Source organism: Culex quinquefasciatus, chromosome 2 (assembly GCF_015732765.1).
Source record: "Culex quinquefasciatus strain JHB chromosome 2, VPISU_Cqui_1.0_pri_paternal, whole genome shotgun sequence".
In the NCBI taxonomy this organism is placed as follows: domain Eukaryota; kingdom Metazoa; phylum Arthropoda; class Insecta; order Diptera; family Culicidae; genus Culex; species Culex quinquefasciatus.
This window is the reverse complement of record NC_051862.1, coordinates 97,317,217-97,337,158: the sequence shown is the minus strand read 5'-3', so window position 1 is coordinate 97,337,158 and position 19,942 is coordinate 97,317,217. Positions and strand designations below refer to the sequence as shown.

The following is a 19,942-nucleotide window of genomic DNA, read 5'->3' as shown; positions in this document are numbered from 1 at the left end:
ATAGCTAATAAGTTAAAGCAGAAACCGTAGGATGGAGTGAGTTTTCTTTCCAATTTCAAGTAGTTATTGACAATTTTAACTATTATTTTTCTCCAAAATGCCTAACTTTTAAGGACTCTGCAGTGCTCAGCACTCGTACTAAATTTGTTATAAAAATGTATGGGTACATTTCTGATGCAAATACAGGATTTTTAAAATTATATGTTTTGGTTCATTTTTCGATCGCAAAGTGCAACTTATTTCATTTTGAATCATTTTGCGCAAAGTGAGGACTAAACCAATCGTTCCCAAAGTTTTGGGGAGTTTTTTGGACCCCAAAAGGGACTGAAAAATTGCTGTCACCAGTGTTGCAAATGAGTGATAAAAAAACTATCAATAGATTATCTCTGCACCAAAAATATCCGAGAGTATAGTGGCCGTTACTATAGCTTGTGAGATCTCTTCTTGTGTCTCGTGATTCCCAGCGATGTCATTCTCTCTCTATCACTCTTCCCCTTTTCCTTGACTATGCGCTCTCACCGCTGAGTCTCTCAATTTCTGCAAAAACTCCAATGAGAGAACGCGGGATGGCGATTAGAGCCGACCACGCATGACGTCCCATCAAACTGCGTTTGCGAAATTGGTTTTGTGGCGGCTTTTGTGGTTAAACGCTGTTGCGGTAGGATGATCGTGGAAGCGGGAATGAGAGAGAAAAGGAAAATGTCAATCGCGAGTGGGTAAACACGAAAACGTGTTCGGCTATGTTCGGCGCTGAGAGTTTCAATGAAGAGAGAAGAGCAGTTGTATTTGAGGCATGAATATTCAGGCGGGATAATTGTAGTTGCTGAGAGCTGATATTTTGATATTTTAACAACCCTGGCTGTCACTAAATTTGGACAACTTTATTTTTTTCCATACAACCATATTGCACCCTAATTCCCCATGGGTTGCAAAGTTTGTAAAGTTTAAACTGAATTGCAGAAATTTGAGCTGAAGGTCCCATTGGAGTACTCTTTCTATTCTATTTTGACCCGGGCTAATGGACGTAATAAAAAAAATACTATTCTCAGAAAAAGTACAAAATAGTAGTTTATGCAACAAGTTGCAAAAAGAGGATTTTTTCAGCACGAGTCGTACATTTATCCAACGAAGTTCACCGAGTTGGATAAATACGAAGAGTGCTGAAAAAATCAAGTTTTGCTACGAGTTCCATACAACATTTTTTGCAAATCCGAAAAACACCCATTGAGTGAAATTTTATGTCAAATTTTCATGTATTTTGTCAATAAATCGTTTAAATCAAAAAAATGTTGAAAAGTGTTACTTTTCAAAACAAGTGCTGGAAAGTTCAACTTTTCAGCACCCATTTCAGTGCTGAAAAGTAGAACTTTTCAGCATTTATTTTGAAAAGTGTTGCTATTTGATTCTGTTATTTTTGGTACAGAAAAGTAGGCTATTTCGTCGTTCAAGAATGACAGGAAAAGTAAGTAGTTTCACGACGGAATTGCAAAAATACTATTTTTCCTACATCTTTGCTAAATCGATTAGAAAATCTCTCTTTATTTTTAAATCTACACAAATATTGTTTGCTCGAGATTTTTTTTTTTTAAGTTAAAATTCAACGATAAAATAAAAAAATCGCAGGAAATTAATCCATTTGAAAAAACCATTTTACGGTGTCCTAATAAAAGAAGTTCCTAGAAAGACAGCAGCAGTCAGTTTGTTTACTACATATCTTGTTTGTGATATAGTAATTATCACGATGTGTTGTTACACATTCGTGATTCACTGCTAAACCGTCGTGCACCGAATACCGATGTAGAAATTCGTGCATGCGCATTGCGCAGCTAATTTTAACTAAGTAAACATCATTATGCGGACTCTATTGGGGGCTGGGTTGATAATTACTTTGACTTTTGTCAACAACATCAAATTTTAATCCTGAACCAAAAAAAGAAATACTGAGAAATTGGGAATCTGATAACTTTAAAAAACGTCATTCCTACCAGTTCCAACAAAATCGCTAGCATAAAAAATACTTTATCCCGTTGAAGAACCTTATGAAATTCCGGAATAATCCGAGAACTTGTGAACATCCGTATTCATCCCAGTTTATATTATAATATTTATTCACGGTGGACATGATGATTTGATGCCCTCAGTGGGGGTGACTATGGGCCAAAAAACGATACACCTTTTGTGATTTCTAAGTAAACAAAAACAATTTAAATAACGAGCAATTCCATGTCAAATAGGGATTCGGTTGTACCCGACCCTTTCCGATTTCAATGAAACTTTATAGACATGTTATCCTAGGCATATATAAGCAATTTTTGTGTATATGGAGCCAATTTACTCTCCAGGTTACTATACTACACTGAAAAAATATTGTGTTTTCAGTTATGAGCAATGTAATTAGCTTATATCTGTAAGCCCATACATCCAATTGAAATGTGGTCAAAGACAAACTTATGGGAAATCGGACGAGCTTTCCGGTAAATATATTTTCCAGACTGAAAAATCAAGTCTGTCATATATTTAGAGCACTTTTAAAAAAACAGTTCCAGTAAATGATTTTTGTATTTTTTTAGGTGAGTTGCTCCATCCTGCATTTCTTTCTTTTGTAACATTTTAGGCTATTTTCACAAAAAAATTTTGAACGAAAAAAAATCGTGGGCTCACCTTCAAATTTGACTTTTAAACTTAAAAATCGAAAAATCTCATAAAAGTGGAGTGTGCTTTTCTTTCAGTGTATTTTTTTCGGAAAGCCCGTCAAATTTCCTACAAGTTTGTCTTCGACCACTTTTTGATACGATGCAACGGCTTCGAGATACAGCAATATTTAAAATACGAAATACAACATTATTTAAAACACTTACGCCCTTCTCAAATGTCATTCTCGAGTGTAACTGGCTCCATATACACAAAAATGGCTTATATATGCCTAAGATAACATGTCTACAAAGTTTCATTGAAATCGGAGAGGGTCGAGAAAAAAGTACCTAAAAAATTCCTGTTTTGGGCTGGAATTGCTCTAACATGGAAAATATTTTAACGTAGAATTGTTCTTGGATAGTTTTATAACATTTTCCCAAAATATGGTGGAATTTGATGAACTCTACCTTAAATGCCTATCATTTGAAAATTGGCGCAATCTCACTCCTTAGAGGGGGTTACATTGGGACAATTGAAACTAAAATGATGCTAAAATACAAAGATATGATAAAAACAAGTCATCCAACAGTGTTTCTTGTTTGAGAAGAACCTGATAATGGTAAAATCCGTAAAAATCACTTTGACTCAATCTCACCCCCCACACCTAATGTTACCTCCACTGACGGTATTACTCATTTTCCAAAGCCTAAATTTCGGACATAAATAAATACCAGTTTTTATTACCATCTATTCCTAATAAATTTATTTGAAACTTTAAAACAGTGAGTGTGCGTGGTAAAAAATCAAATACTTTCTAGATTTATTGTTTTAACCATTGTTTATAATGTTCTCCCCAGGTGTCTCCAGCCTGCCCAATTATCATATCATCGGGTTCCTCGTCCGAAGACGCACATGGTGAATTTCCTAGCGACATGCTGGACTGCAGCCTCTCCAGCAGATCGGTCGCTACCGGGGCAAACTCCTCCCACAGCATATCCGGTTCTTGTCCGTTGAACAACTTTTCTTCGTCTGAAATTGGGAAATGAGTTTTAAATTTAAAGTCCGTTCACGCTGTTCATTCACCTTACCTAAGCATTCCGCCAGATCGCCACATATATAGTCCACCTCGGATTCACCCAACGCGTTCATGACATTGCCACTGTCGATCAGGTAGTTCCACAGCGCCTGGCAGGCAATCCCAGCAAGTATCCAATCCTGACCGGACGCACCCCGTTGCAGTAGCTTGCGCAGCACAATCGGTCCCTGCAGCTCTCGAAACGGCGCCCGTCGCTCCCAGTCACCGAGAATGTTCACCAACACTCCACACGAGGTCACCATCAGCTCCACGTCGTCCGACTCGAGGCATCGGATCAGTATCTTCAACCCGCTCTCGGAACAGAACGTTTGTCGGGTCATCCCGTTGCGGGTCATGTTACCGAGGACGCGTGCCACTTCGGACCGCGCCGGACTTCCGTCGGTGTTCAGAATGCTGCACAGAACCCCGCATATGTCCTTCAACCGTTCGGCCATGCTGCCCGGGTGGTTGTACTGCAGCGGGTTGTCCGACGGTTCGTAGTAGTAGGACAAATTGTGGAGGGCGCCCAGCGTGGCGAACATTAGCTCTTCCATTTCGGGTTCCTGGAAAAGGGAGGTTGTTGAATGAAAATAAGCCGAAAGGGAAACTATCTCCGTGCTCAGAAGAAATTACTTGAATATTTATGGGTCGGCAACAGATTTGTGTTTGAAAGTGACCATGCGTCTCCTTAGAAAATTAATATTTGATGGTAGTCCCAACAACTATGTGCTTGATAAAAAAAATGATTTCGAATGCTGATTCGTTCGATGAGTATTGGCACGGGTACAGGAAGTGAAAATAATAAACTTTCAAGCTCTTCTAACAAATATTGTTAACAGAAACAAAACTTTTACTTATTAATCTATTAAATATATTTCCAACGAAAATAAATTAAATTATTTCAAAGAAATAAAAAAAACACATCAAAAATAACAAAACGTTCGCTTTCAAAACAGATACATTTTCTCACCTTATTTCCTTTCACTTTCAATAAAATGTTGAGCAGGATTTCTCCCAGGGGTGGCTTATTGCTCAACCCAAATCCGACATCACCATTCACGCAGATGTTTGCCACTACACGAACCAGCTTTGTAAGGACATCAACCACCGAGTCTCCCATTTGATTCTTGATTGTGAACCTCTTGTTTGCATAGAACTCGAGAGCGTTTAAAATGGCCTCCATAGACACGTCGTTAGAATAGAAATGCAAACGAGCCGAGTCCCATCTTGTCATAATGTTGCCGAGAATATAACCAAGCCGATTTGTAGCGGCCAATCCTTTCTCAACTGTAGCACTCGTTTCACTGATCGATCCCAGCAGTATTCCAAGCCGAGCTGCTCCGTCAGCAAGCTGTTCACAGCACTCGGGCCGTTCCGAGAGGACACTCAGCGTTCGGATTACGTTAGCTTGCACTTCCGGTTCTTCGATGCACATCTCGGCGGCTCGCACCAACAGTGGACCAGCCAACTCCAGTTGAATCATTTCACTGTCTTGAGTTTCCCTGATTTGAGGACTCGTTCCGTTGAGTAAGGATCGCGTGCCGGCTAGGCAACTGCTAATCGAAGGAATCTCCGCAATGGTTCGTAATGCTCCGGAAAGTTGAAAAAGCGCGTGCAGTGGTGGTCCCGACAGCTTCTTCGTCGATCCCAACTCGTTCAGCATCTTCAGATGAAGCACCATTAGCTGCACCAGCCCGTGTCTGGCCAAACGACACGCCAGCGATTTTTGGCGGGACGAATTTTCCCGCGAAACGGCCTCGGGCTTGACCTTCTGGCTCGAGACTGAAGTGCCCGAACCTGCTAGAAAACGGATAGCTCCGTACCCGTAGATACATGCCTCCGGCTCGTCAGCTGGCGATGCTCGGCCCAAACCGTCTACTAGCAGTTCTGTGTGGGAGGGGGGAGACATCAAAATGGCATTATTGAAAGGGCGATACATTAGAACCAAGTGGGTGTTAAAACTTTCACCTATTGAAGGAACTTTTCAAAATTTTGAACAATTTTTGGCAAAACGCTTTCTTACAAAAAGCGCACTTCAGCCATAAACCGTGACCAAAAACTGATTTTAATGATTTTCATCAAAAAGGACAATAATAGGGGACACTATACCTGGCACATCGCTGTCGGCGAAGAGGGCATCGTTGTTTTCATTGCGAGCAATTTTAAAAACCAGCTTGCATGCGCCCGTCAAATTGCTGCCAGTCACATTGAGCTGCGTCGAAGAGTAGAGGGAAAAGAGAAATGGTTATTAAATACAAATCATTCAAGAAAACGGGCGCGCGCCCACGCAAATGACCGTTATCTTGAGCTAATTGCGACTCAAGGGGCAAATTGGGACGGATGATTTGACCATGTTTTGGTATTTTCTATTTGTTAATGCTAGAATAGGCTCAGGACATCAAAATGTGTATATCGATTTCTAAATTTAAAGTCATCTAAGTCGTAAACGTTATAGTCCCAATTCGGACGACGGGAAAACTTGAAATATTTTAAAAACAAATGAGCAATTCTCGCTGAAACCGTCCCACTAGATGCACATGTTCTCAAATCGTTACTTCAATGTTCTCATTCGATTCAGCGCACCAAAAAACCATTAAAACAACCTTCGAACCAATGAAAATGTCAGCCGTTAGTCACCTGTAAATAAAAACTCGTATTGAACTATGGATTTTTTCGAAAAAATGCCCTAATTTGGAGAAATGATATCTTCCAAAATACATTACCAAACATCAAAAAGTTGTATATCGTTGGAAAGGTAATCGCGAGGGCTTTCTATCGCACTTTGAAAAACATTTCAAAAATTATTTTTCCAAGGGTAATTTTAAGGGTTTTTGAGAAACTTACTCTTAATTTTGAATTTTGACCGTGTTCGCAACCACTTATCATTACGCAACCATTTTCATTCGAAAGATTGGAAGATTTTGCATAAAATCAACTTGAGAAAAGTAGTGTAATGAAATAGTTTTCGTATAGTTATTAACGGATGAAAAAAATGGTAAAATTTCAGTTAAAAATAACCAAAGCTCAGACTTCAGAAATGAATCTAATTTACAGTCAAAACAAAGCAGGATTGTATTTGAGCCGAATGTACAGTCATCTGAGGCAAATCTGGACATACAGGATGAATAGGAACAGCTATATCAACTATACTTTCACTCATCAGATCGTATTTTTAAATTGTTTATGTAAAAACATACATAAACAAACAAGTTTCTAAATTTTAAGCTTTTAAGTACTCTGAAAACTAATGTCCTTACTTAGACTTGATTCGCCACATTTCACTGAAGTAATATTTTATGTACAGATTTTTTTTTGGGAAGATCTGCTTTATTTGTATAACCTCAATCGTGCACAAAATAGTGCTAAGTTCAAATCAATATTTTTTGATCAAGTTAAAATTGTATGGGGCTGTTGATACCATAAAAACAAGCAAAAAACTCGTTTATCGTCCTTTCATTAGACACCACCACAAAGTTTAACTTTTCTGCAAACAATTTTAAAAACCTTCATTGACAAACTGCGATATCTCTGAAACCGCAAGCCGTACAATGTCGAGTCAAAACTCACTAGAAAGATAATTAGACGTGGAATAAAGGAGTCTGCGATCAGCAGAGAAGCGAGTCAGACGTGCGTCCCTCACAAACCAAAAAAGTGCTAAAAAGTGCAAAAAATGCCTCACGGCAAGAAAAAGAGGCGGTCCTCACCAGCAGGATCGGCAGATTTGAAGAAGCTAAAGAATGCCGAAGCGCTACCTGCAAAGCCAGGCAGTTTGAGCAAGGACGCTCAAAAATTGTCTGGAAACCAGTTCGCTACCCTCCCTGTGGACGTGAGCGAGAAGGAAGAATTTGAACGACGGGAAAAGTTGCCACCCATTTTTGTGAAAACATCGTCATCGGATTCGGTGCGAAAGTGGCTGACCGGGTTTATCAAATCTGGTGCTTTACGAGCTTCCATTCGCTTGTGTGCTGATGGACTCAAAATTCTGCTACCTACCAGAAAGGATTACAACTACGTTCGGGATTTCCTGAACAACACAAAGATTGAATACTACAGCCATGACGATCCAGGTAAACGCCCCATGAAACAGGTCCTCCGAGGCCTGTACGACATGGATGTGAGTGTGCTGAAAGAAGAGCTCAAAACTCTGAAGTTGAACGTGATCGAAGTCTTCAAGATGACGAGACACAACAAGGACATCAAGTATCGTGATCAACTGTACCTGGTTCATCTCGAGAGAGGATCGACAACGCCGTCTGAGCTGAAAGCAGTTCGGGCAATTTTCAACATCATCGTGACTTGGGAACGTTATCGTCCAGTGCACCGTGACGTGACACAGTGTTCGAACTGTTTGCAGTTTGGACATGGTGGAAGGAACTGTTTCATCAAGAGTCGTTGTGCAACCTGCGGAGGTGAGCACAAAACTCAAGCTTGCGAAACAATCAACGAGAACATCGAAGCGAAATGCTTCAATTGCGGCGGCGACCATTCGACCAAGAATCGAAGCTGCCCAAAACGTGCTGAGTTTGTGAAAATTCGGCAGCAAGCGACGACGAGGCACCAACCAAATCGACGCAAAACATCACCAACTTTCACGGACGTGGATTTTCCTGCTTTGGCGTCACCTGGAGCGGGATCTGCTCGAGTGGTTCCAAATCTGCAGCCATTGCCGTTGAATCAGTGGCAAAAAGTTGCAGAGAATACAACACCTCCTGGCTTCAGCCAGCAACCGAGGGAAAACCAACCAGCATCAACGGATGAAGGCAGCAGTGACCTGTTTTCACCACAAGAACTTATGAACATTTTCATCGAGATGACAACAACACTGCGTGGTTGCAAAACTCGTGCGGAACAAGTAAGAACGCTTGGAGGATTTATCTTAAAATACAGTTCGTAGTTTACTCGTTCTAATGATTTTGAATATTTCAATGAATTTGCTTTTTTAGTTTTAAGTTAGGATTAGTTGTTAAAGTGATTTTTTTTCTTTTTTACCCAAATGTATTCGATTCAATGCAAAAATGTAAAACAATTTGAAGTAAATAAATGAATGCGAACAGTTAATAAGAAAACGAAAAATAAAACAAAGATGAAGAGCATTTAGCCATACCACTTAGAATGTAAATGAAATGTAATTATTATAAGAATGTTCAATAAAGACATATTTAATTTCAAAAACGTGGAATAAATAAGTGTAGTCTGTTTTTCCCAAAAAAAAAAATCTGTACATAAAATATTACTTCAGTGAAATGTGGCGAATCAAGTCTAAGTAAGGACATTAGTTTTCAGAGTACTTAAAAGCTTAAAATTTAGAAACTTGTTTGTTTATGTATGTTTTTACATAAACAATTTAAAAATACGATCTGATGAGTGAAAGTATAGTTGATATAGCTGTTCCTATTCATCCTGTATGTCCAGATTTGCCTCAGATGACTGTACATTCGGCTCAAATACAATCCTGCTTTGTTTTGACTGTAAATTAGATTCATTTCTGAAGTCTGAGCTTTGGTTATTTTTAACTGAAATTTTACCATTTTTTTCATCCGTTAATAACTATACGAAAACTATTTCATTACACTACTTTTCTCAAGTTGATTTTATGCAAAATCTTCCAATCTTTCGAATGAAAATGGTTGCGTAATGATAAGTGGTTGCGAACACGGTCAAAATTCAAAATTAAGAGTAAGTTTCTCAAAAACCCTTAAAATTACCCTTGGAAAAATAATTTTTGAAATGTTTTTCAAAGTGCGATAGAAAGCCCTCGCGATTACCTTTCCAACGATATATAACTTTTTGATGTTTGGTAATGTATTTTGGAAGATATCATTTCTCCAAATTAGGGCATTTTTTCGAAAAAATCCATAGTTCAATACAAGTTTTTATTTACAGGTGACTAACGGCTGACATTTTCATTGGTTCGAAGGTTGTTTGAATGGTTTTTTGGTGCGCTGAATCGAATGAGAACATTGCCGTAACGATTTGAGAACATGTGCATCTAGTGGGACGGTTTCAGCGAGAATTGCTCAAATACAATAAGTTGAACACTTAGTTTGTCATTTTGACTTTAATGTTTAAAATTTCGAACGTAATTTTCATCTTATTTGACATCCGACTAATTCAGCACATTTGATTAGATCTATAATTTTTAGTAACTCTTTCTTCTATTGCGACCTAGGATAACGTCATGATTCAAAATCCGGACACTTAGTAGCATATCATTTTTGTTATAGCTGGCAAAAAATCATGTAATAAGTTGGAAATGTAGAAATATCATCAGGATGTAGTATATATAGTTAGTTTTAAGAAAATGCATGCAAAATATGTCTTTTCTAACAATTTTCCATAAAATTTTTAAAATTAGAATGACTCGTTGTGCTTCAAATTCCGAACACTCGATTTTGCTTATGAATCGCAAAAAAATTGGACTGAAATGTTAGTGAATGGCATTCTTTAGGTCTCAAATAACTTGTTACCATCAAAACAATCGATATTTTATTGAAAAAATGTTATAATTTAAGGAAATCAAATGCATAAATTTCCGCTTTGCCTTCCCGGTGGGTGTTTCAGATGCCTATTACATATTTCAGTGAAATGTTTAACTTTTTTGGTAAACTTGTAATTTTATTTTATTTGAATGATTTGGCATTAACTCAAATTATTCGCTCTACAGCGTTGCCTTGGCGTTCTTCGATTGCGAGATTCCTACTCGAAACTAAGTGCCCGAAGGCTTATAATTGTTGAGGCAATTGCAAACCTCTTTTTACACCTAGCTTCCATCCACCCCGGGATTCGAACTGACGACCTTTGGATTGTGAGTCCAACTGCCTACCAGCGACTCCACCGAGGCAGGACCCAGGGAGACGACTCCTACACCTGGACTGAGCTATCGACCTAATCCTTTAGGTTAGACCGGGGCCTACTTACCCATCCGACGGAAGGCGTGGTCAGACAAATCTCGTCTCGAAAAATGCCACCGGGACCGTCTGGAATCGAACCCAAGCCGACTGGGTGAGAGGCAACCACGCTTACCCCTACACCACGGTCCCACGGTGGCATTAACTACAGTGTTCAATTAACTTTAAATGAAGGTTGATGTTAGAATTCATCAAATAACACAGTTTTTAGATGCATAATGCGAATTTATATCCAAACAATTGTTAAAACAAGATGAGGTGTCCGGGTTTCGAAGCGTCCGGGAATTCGAATCATGACGTTACTTGAAACAAATTATAAAATGGCCCACAATTGTCTCCGAGCCACAAATTAGTGCACTTGTCGAAATATGGGAATAACTTTTTTTGTAAATTCTTGAATAGGTTGTTTAAACTTTTTGACCAGATTTTTTTAATATCAATGGGAAATTGGTTAACTGGAGTTATTAAACAAAGCAGTTTTATGAATTAGTAGGGAAGGCAAGGCAACAGAAACAATCGCTCGTACGATTGTTATTTTCACAATGGAGCACCCACAGTCGAGCAGTTTTTGACACTTCGCTCCATGAGAAATACATTGTAGAAAAAATTGTTACTAACAATGCATTGGAGCATCCGATTCGAGTAGTAGAAATGACAGTTCTCCCATAAGGAATACATTGTAGAAAAAAGCAAAAACTGCTCGAATGGAAATGTTCCATTAGTTGGTTCTACTACAACATAACCGTCATAAAGACGTAAACGCCACAGGTCACTAGATTGAATGGTGTTTGTTCTTATAAAATTAGGAAAGCACAACGTTCGTTTTTAAGTTCATTTTATCAAAATGTACTTTTTCCCCAAAAAAAGTATTGTCTCACCAATGACGTGCACCTATTACAAAGTATGTTTTATCATTTGGCTATTTTTGTTGAGTTGAGAGACAAGTGTACCATATGAATTTTAAGTATGGGGTCAAAAATATATAAAAGTTTAAAAATTAAAATTAACAGCCTGTGATGCATTATACACCAGTTCAGCTCTTCTGCAATCATTAGTTTCTAAAATACCCAAGTATCGACAAAAAAATGCAGGAAACGAAAATCATTACACTTCTACCTCCATTGACATTTTGATGCTCTTCAATCTTTGTAAATGTCTTCATTATATTTTAGTTTTGTAAATTATCAAAGATGAGTTTTTTATTTTATTTTGTGTATAGTAAATACCGTTAAAGAAGAAAAATAAATTTGTAACGACAGTTTACGTTAAAATATTTTTTTATGCATATTTGGGTCGCCATAATCTTTTATCCCAGCATATTCACATCGAGAACTTATCTTAATTTACAAAAAAAAAGAAATGAAACCAGGAAATGAAAACTTACCGCCAACACAACTCGCGCCACCGACAGCAGAATTTTCGCCGAGTTTGCCTCCACCAAGCCGTACAATGCCCCCAGAACTGCACCACGCCAGCTTCCTTTGGCTCCCTTTACGCGAGAGTAAAGTTCGCTTAAAATCTGAATCAAAGTAAATAAATGGAATAAATACTTCAATTTGCTGCTTCACGGCGCCAAGCGTGTAGTAAGAGAAATTCTCCAACACACACACACACACAAACTCACTTACTTACTTAAGGCGAGTGTGTTTAGCGGGAAGGAAAATGTGGAAATTTTGTGCTGAATAACTCACCCCATTAATGTGACTAACGGTTTCGTCCGTGCAATCCTTGATGCCGGCGTGACCCTTGAGCATCTCCAGCAGGGCTTCGGTCGTAGATTGGGCTAAAATTTCGTTACTTTTGCTCAGTTTCTGCTTTTGCTTCAGGTGGTCCTGCAGAGATACACACAAAAAGAAAAATCATCCCTCTAATATCAAAAATTTAACGGATTTTGGGCACATGTCATGAATGGATCTCTTTACCATTTTTCCACTTCCGGAACGAGCAGCAACAGACTGGGTTGACTTTTCCGGCGTTCCGGTTTCGAGCATGGGTCGTTGCTGTTCATCAAGTGACTGAAACTGGCGCCGCTTCAACGGATGGTTCTTGACGATACTGTTCGGGGGCAGCGTCGCACCACCTTCTCCTACAGCAGCTCCGCCATCCTTGGCCGTTCGCTTTTCGTTCAGAGGTTTGGGTTCTGCATTTAGTGAAAATTGCGGCGTCAGCGGCGTGGTCGGTGTCTTAAAGTCCTTCCGCGGTGGCATACACTCTGAAACTGTTGCACCACCAGAAAGCTCAGTTAGTAAATTTGCAAGGACGAAGGAATGTGCTTGGGGAGACAAACGTGCCAGATAGTTTGCCAAAAGTTGTTTAGTTTTGTTTTATCGAATTTTGCCTCTCGTACAAACTTGAAAGCCACCAAAAAGCAGCACATCTAGCCAGACAGTTTACGACGTTAATAGCAAGGAGAAATTTATTACGGTCGTGAATGTAAACCATTCTTATCTGAATTATGAAATTTAGTTGATACTTGTTGCTTGCTTGCTTCTTTTTGACCTACCCACTTTGAAAAATTTGAATATGGCGCTACTACACTAAATCGGTAAGAAATCTTTGCCGAGTTTCAATTAAATTATTTACACAAATTTAAAAAAAAAAACATAAAACAATCTAATTTTTACAACGCAATTATTAGTTTGAACAATGAAGCGTTTCCATTAACACATCAGGACGGGTCATGTGGCTGTTGTTAACCCTCTACAACCTAACCTCGCCTTTAGATGGGCTTCGATCTAAAAAATCGCCAAAAATCAATTTTCCAACCGATTTTTGATCTTTAAAAAGCATTGGAAAGAAGAACTCTTAAAATTTTAGAAAATTTCAGGGTTGGAAGTTTGACTTGTTTAATGTGGTTTGCCAATGTTTTTAAAAATGTAATTTTTTTAGGGGTCAATTTTGGCTGTGTTTTTTACTAACATGAGAAGTAGGTATGCAGTAATTTTTGTAGTGTCCCAGACTATGTCTCTACGCATTTTTTTTTACAATTTAAATGATGATGGTGCCATTCTATAGCAGAAAATGTGAAAAACATGCAAAATATTGAAAAAGTGACAGTAAAAACTTGAAAAAATTAGATAGGCAAAATGTAATTATATTAGGTGGTAGAATATACCAAATACTATTAAAAACAAACATAAACTTAACAAGATAAATTCAAAATTAAAATACTAAAAATAAAACAAGAAATACATAAAACAAGAGAAGTAAAGTTTTTCGTAGAACAAAAGAGCAATTCCAGCTCAAATCAGGATTTTGTCTGGTACTTTTGTACCCGACCCTCTCCGATTTCAATGAAACTTTGTAGACATGTTATCCTAGGCCTATAAAAGCCATTTTTGTGCATATGGAGCAAATAGTACTCGAGAATAACATTTGAGAAGGGCGTAAGGTTTTTAAATATTTTTGTATTCTGTATTTTAAAAATTACTGTATCTCGAAGCCGTTGCGTCGTATCAAAAAGTGGTCAAAGACAAATTTGTAGGAAATTGGACGGGCTTTCTGAAAAAAAATACACTGAAACAAAAATACACGCCACATCTATGAGATTTTTTTATTTTTAAGTCTAAAACTTAAATTTGAAGGTGATGTCACGATTTTTTTTCGTTCAAAATTTTTGAGGAAATAGCCTAAAATGTTACTAAAAGACTGACGAAAAATGCAGGATGGTATGTCTCTCCTAAAAAAATACAAAAATCATTTTCTAAAACTGTTTTTTTTGAAAAGTGGTCTGAACGTCAAAATTTTTAAAAACTTGTAGTGGGAATCGATTCTCCAGACAATTTTACATAAAAGTCTCCGTATTGACCATTGTCCTATGTCCAATCCTTGGGAAGATACAGCGGTTTTAAAAATAAAAATGTTGAAAAAACGGGATTTTTGGTGGTTTTTGGCATTTTCTATATGACAGACTTGGTTTTTCAGTCTCGTAAATACAGTATGTAAAAAAAGTATTTACACCCCTTGGGCACTATGCACATTTTGTGATGAAACATGTAAAAAAATTAAAGTTTGACAGGAACCTAGTACTACGTTTTGTTCAAAAACTCATGCCAAACATTTTGCTACAAAGCTTATGAAAAGATGATTTCTATAAAAGTTATATAACAAATACTATTACGAAAATAGGCGCAAAAAGTATGTACACCTTTCAAAAATTAACATAAATAATGTTATTTGTTGACAAATCACCATAAATCCAGTCTCCCAACTCCAAATAGGCATCCTTGACTCATTAAAAATAATTTGGATTGAATATAAAGTTTACTAACTACTTAGTATAAAAGTTTATATAACTCTGAAATTCTATATAAAACTTATCTAAACTTAATTTTGCAAACTTTTAATTCAACTAAATGTCAATATATTACCATATAATTGCTAAATAAACATTTTGGAGTGGGTATAACACCGTTTTGGGGGTATTTGTATCGATAGAATAGATTTTTCGTTGGAATTTCGTACCAACCCGGAATTACGTCGTAGGAAAATCCGCCGGCCCATCTACGTTTTCTTTAAAACCTACGTTTTTAAATACCTGGGCAAAAAGTAAGTTTGATCCACGAGAACAAAAATTACGAAATTCCATACATTTTTGGCAGGTTGCTCAAACGAAACCATAACAACGTTTTTGCTTAGGTATTTAAAAACGTAGGTTTTAAAGAAAACCTAGATGTTTGGGTATCAAAAGATCGGAAATTTTATGCCCTTTCCGATTCCACATAGGTTAACTTGTGAATCGTGGACCGGTTCGGATGCCGGTGGATTTTCCTACGACGTAATTCCGGGTTGGTACGAAATTCCAACGAAAAATCTATTCTATCGATACAAATACCCCCAAAACGGTGTTATACCCACTCCGAAATGTTTATTTAGCAATTATATGGTAATATATTGACATTTAGTTGAATTAAAAGTTGGCAAAATTAAGTTTAGATAAGTTTTATATAGAATTTCCAGAGTTATATAAACTTTTATACTAAGTAGTTAGTAAACTTTATATTCAATCCAAATTATTTTTTTAATGAGTCAAGGATGCCTATTTGGAGTTGGGAGACTGGATTTATGGTGATTTGTCAACAAATAACATTATTTATGTTAATTTTTCGAAAGGTGTACAAACTTTTTTTGCACCTTTTTTATTTTCGTAATAGTATTTGTTATATAACTTTTTATAGAAATCATCTTTTCATGAGTTTTTTGTAGCAAAATGTTTGGCATGAGTTTCTGAACAAAACGTAGTACTAGGTTCCTGTCAAACTTTAAATTTTTTACATGTTTCATCACAAAATGTGCATAGTGCCCAAGGGGTGTAAATACTTTTTTTACATACTGTATTTTTACCGGAAAGTTAAAATATACTGATAAGTCCAGCCCATAGCACTACCGCTCGGTTGGCACGCGTTCGATTAAAACAAACTTTTTAAATAATCAATTATTTATCTTTCCGCAGCCGGCTGCCTAAGATTTAAAATTTCAACCGATAAACAAAATTCTCATGGTCACATCACTGCCACTCGTGAATCCTGACCTCATACCCATCTACTAACCCCCTCAAAACTCATGTGATACTTTATCGGAGAAGCAGTCGATTGGGCGGTCTCTATCACTCAAGTATCGGACTAACATTCCCATCCACTTCCCCGTGACCCTACCACTGGTCGTGGCCGGCGCCGGTATTGATCAGCATGATAGGGGCCTTTGAGAAGTTGCGAAGCGAGGAAAGATAGCACCCACTTATCTTCCACGGCTCGTGGATGTAACTTCTGGAGGTCCTGGTCAATAACGGAATAGCAACTGCGGGTGGGCACCTATGCTTATGCTTATGCTTATGCTTATACTGTATTTTTACCGGAAAGCTCGTCCAATTTCCCATAAGTTTGCCTTTGACAGCTTTTTTATTTATATCATTTTTATATTTACGTAATCAAATTTACTATCCTGGTTTCTACCACACTGAAAAAAATATTCTATTTTCAGTTATAACCAATGTAATTAAGCTTATATCGGTAAGCCCTTACATCCAATTGAAATGCTGTCAAAGGCAAACTTATGGGAAATTGGACGAGCTTTCCGTTAAAAATATTTACGAGACTGAAAAACCAAGTCTGTCATATAGAAATTGTCAAAAACCACCAATAATCCCGTTTTTTCAACATTTTTATTTTTAAAACCGCTGTATCTTCCCAAGGATTGGACATAGGACAATGGTCAATACGGAGACTTTTATGTAAAATTGTCTGGAGAATCGATTCCCACTACCGGTTTTTTTAAATTTTGACGTTTAGACCACTTTTCAAAAAAACAGTTTTAGAAAATGATTTTTGTATTTTTTACGAGAGACATACCATCCTACATTTTTCGTCAGTCTTTTATTAACATTTTAGGCTATTTCCTCAAAAATTTTGAACGAAAAAAAATCGTGACATCACCTTCAAATTTAAGTTTTAGACATAAACATTGAAAAATGACATAAAAGTGGCGTGTATTTTTGTTTCAGTGTATTTTTATCAGAAAGCCCGTCCAATTTCCTAAAAGTTTGTCTTTGATCACTTTTTGATACGACGCAACGGCTTCGAGATACAGTATTTTTTAAATTACAGAATTCAAAAATATTTAAATACCTTACGCCCTTCTCAAATGTTATTCTCGAGTACTATTTGCTCCATATACACAAAAATGACTTATATAGGCCTAGGATAACATGTCTACAAAGTTTCATTGAAATCGGAGAGGGTCGGGTACAAAAGTACCAGAAAAAATCCTGATTTGAGCTGGAATTGCTCAAAGGGAAAATTGAGCAATCAAGTATAATTTCGAATGATTAGTCATTTTTTAAATATCTTCCATATTTACCAAAAAATATTTTTAGACAAATCAGAGCAGAGGGAAAGAAACTTTAATGAAATTTGTGCCAGCCTCATCTGATAAAAAAAAAAAAATCAAAAACAGTCATACACGGTTGCAAAAAGCAAAACTTCAACATTCTCAGAACATTTGAACTCTGTTAACCTCTCTGTCTCTGAACAATCGACTCACTCGGAATTGTATTCTAATTTAGCGCATTTCTTCTTAGTAATCATTTTCTTGCGTGACTCTCAGAATTAACTAGCCAAAACACGAATTAATTCGATCGATAAAATTTTTAATTAGAAGTGGACTCTGGTTGGCTAGCTTGGTCCAATTACTTCTTATTAGTCATTGGATTGTTTTTCCCCCTCCTAGTTCTAGAGCTAGACCCAAACTCATTGGAATTGGGAGCAGATCGATAAAAATCGATTGCAAAGGTGGTGTAAAAGTGGCACTCACGATTATCCAGCGATCCTGACTGCTTGCTGGGTACTTTGAGCAAGGCGGGCAGCTTACTTTTCGTTGTTCCGTTATTGTTGTTGTTGGTGGCATCGTTGCTGTCCCCCAGGGAAATAGAATCGGCTGACTCCGAGCGCGTGAAGCCAACAGAACCCCGTTCGATCGGATCTCGGATGGGCTCTAGCGAAGGCAAGGCACGCGATTCAAACTGCAGATATTTGAGGCTAAAGGCGCTGGGAGGTCGCCCCGGAGGTGCCACGCGGCCATACAGTTGCCGTTTTGGTTCCCTGGGGGTGATTGGCCGACGGGCCGACACCAGCCGCGTTCCTCCTAGTTTGGAGAAACAAAGTTTTTCATTAGTAATACGTCATCACTTTTGCGCTCAAAATCAATCACCTGCCGCCAGCATGCTCTTGGCTTCGCTCACAATTTCCGCACTCGTTTTGCGCACTAATTTCCGCTTTCCATCGCCGGAAGCGTTAACACTGGCGTTCAGGAAAGCTAACGAAGAATCACTGTTCAATTTGGAGTTTTGCATAGCACCACTTGTTCAACCCCAAGCTTAGTCATTTAACCTTGAACAATCCTTCGGAAAACTATTTCAAACTAGAAAAACTGGACCACAGGCACTGGCTAGCGGATTGTGAAGCACCTTGACCAACTCCACTCTACTCAACTGGCCGATGAAAAGTGAAATGAGAGGCCTGGAAAAGTACGTGGACTCTTACTTCTTCAGCCAGAATTCATCGATTGAGCGCGCGATTCCCAAACTAAACATCTACCGCTCTATTTAGATCATGCGCCATTGTTTACTCACCGTTGCTACGGATATTCCGTGCCCCCCAACAAACCGGTTCTAGAACAAACAGGGGGCAAGCGGGACCAAACCAATGGAATGGTTGTTGGAGAGGACAAGAATGGCTCATTACTCCGAGTCTGGTGTAGCAACGTGCTTTGATGAATGAAGAAAGGAGAAACCAGTTGATTCATTGAGAAATTCAGAGCGTTACGAGCAAACATGGAAACGCATGGTAGTTTATCTTAAACTTAAGCCTCAACCATGTTGCAAAATTGAATGAAATTATGAATAAACAATGCAAGAATCCAGATTTTCATCCAAATCAGATCATCCCAGTCTTTTAAGCAAAACCTCAAAAAACCGCTCTTTTCGCCAAAAAAAATTGAAAAATCTCAATTTTAGACTGCGGTATTTCTGGGACCACAAATCGCAGAAGATTGTAAAAAAAAACAAAAAAAAACATGTTAATACCAAGATTAGGTACGGTCGTCTGAGGCGAATTGGGACAACACTTTTAGCAATGTTGCAGCCAAATATTTTGCTTTTTTGAAGTGGTTTCGTTTAGACCAGATTCAGAGTAACAAAATGTGTTCATTCATTTCCAAATTTGAACCTTTTAAGTGCTTTAAAACGTGATGTCCCGATTCGCCCCAGTTGACGGTATGTTCCATAAACCATAGGAACATTATTGCTTGCATAGTTAAACTTGATAATGACGTGGTATTATTTTTGGTATTCTAGCGTCCTTGGATTTGCAGGTAATGGTATTAAATATTTTACCACGTATTACCGACCTACCAAAATTGTATATTTCCATGCCGTGTTCCTTTGCCCTGCAGTTCATTTCAGCGCAAGGATGTTATTATACAAATCGTCGCCGTCGTGCTTACTTGTCGTTCGTGCATTTTGGGTCAAATTGAGTTAAGAATGCAATTTTGTGCAGCTCACAATGCCTCACCTTTTGACCTTTATTCAATATATTTAAGGCTACCAACTGTACGGATTTTTTCCTTACCATACGCGGACCCTCTTCGCGGATTTTTAACAGGCCGGAATTTTTGTAGGGAATTTTAAGCATAATACGGATTTGTAAGGAATTTCAACAACTTTTTAATCATTGAATTGCTTTTTCATTTGGTCGAAGCTTTTGTTAACTAGATTTTTTTATTTTTCTGTGAGTTTGATTTAAAAAGGGAGAGTTTCAAATCAAACTTGATT

The 19,942-nt window shown here is 37.8% G+C and overlaps 1 protein-coding gene across 1 annotated transcript; it reads right to left on the bottom strand.

Moving 5' to 3' along the window:
* Positions 1-3,368: 3,368 nt before the first annotated feature.
* On the bottom strand, positions 3,369-18,701 carry LOC6031514 (armadillo repeat-containing protein 2). Its single transcript, XM_038254063.1, has 9 exons — positions 18,322-18,701; positions 17,926-18,255; positions 12,540-12,835; positions 12,309-12,449; positions 12,002-12,136; positions 5,819-5,921; positions 4,680-5,596; positions 3,723-4,272; positions 3,369-3,663 (listed from the first exon to the last, which is right to left on the bottom strand). Exons 1-9 carry the CDS (start codon positions 18,461-18,463, stop codon positions 3,455-3,457), a joined length of 2,823 nt encoding a protein of 940 aa, XP_038109991.1. The 5' UTR covers positions 18,464-18,701; the 3' UTR covers positions 3,369-3,454.
* Positions 18,702-19,942: the final 1,241 nt, after the last annotated feature.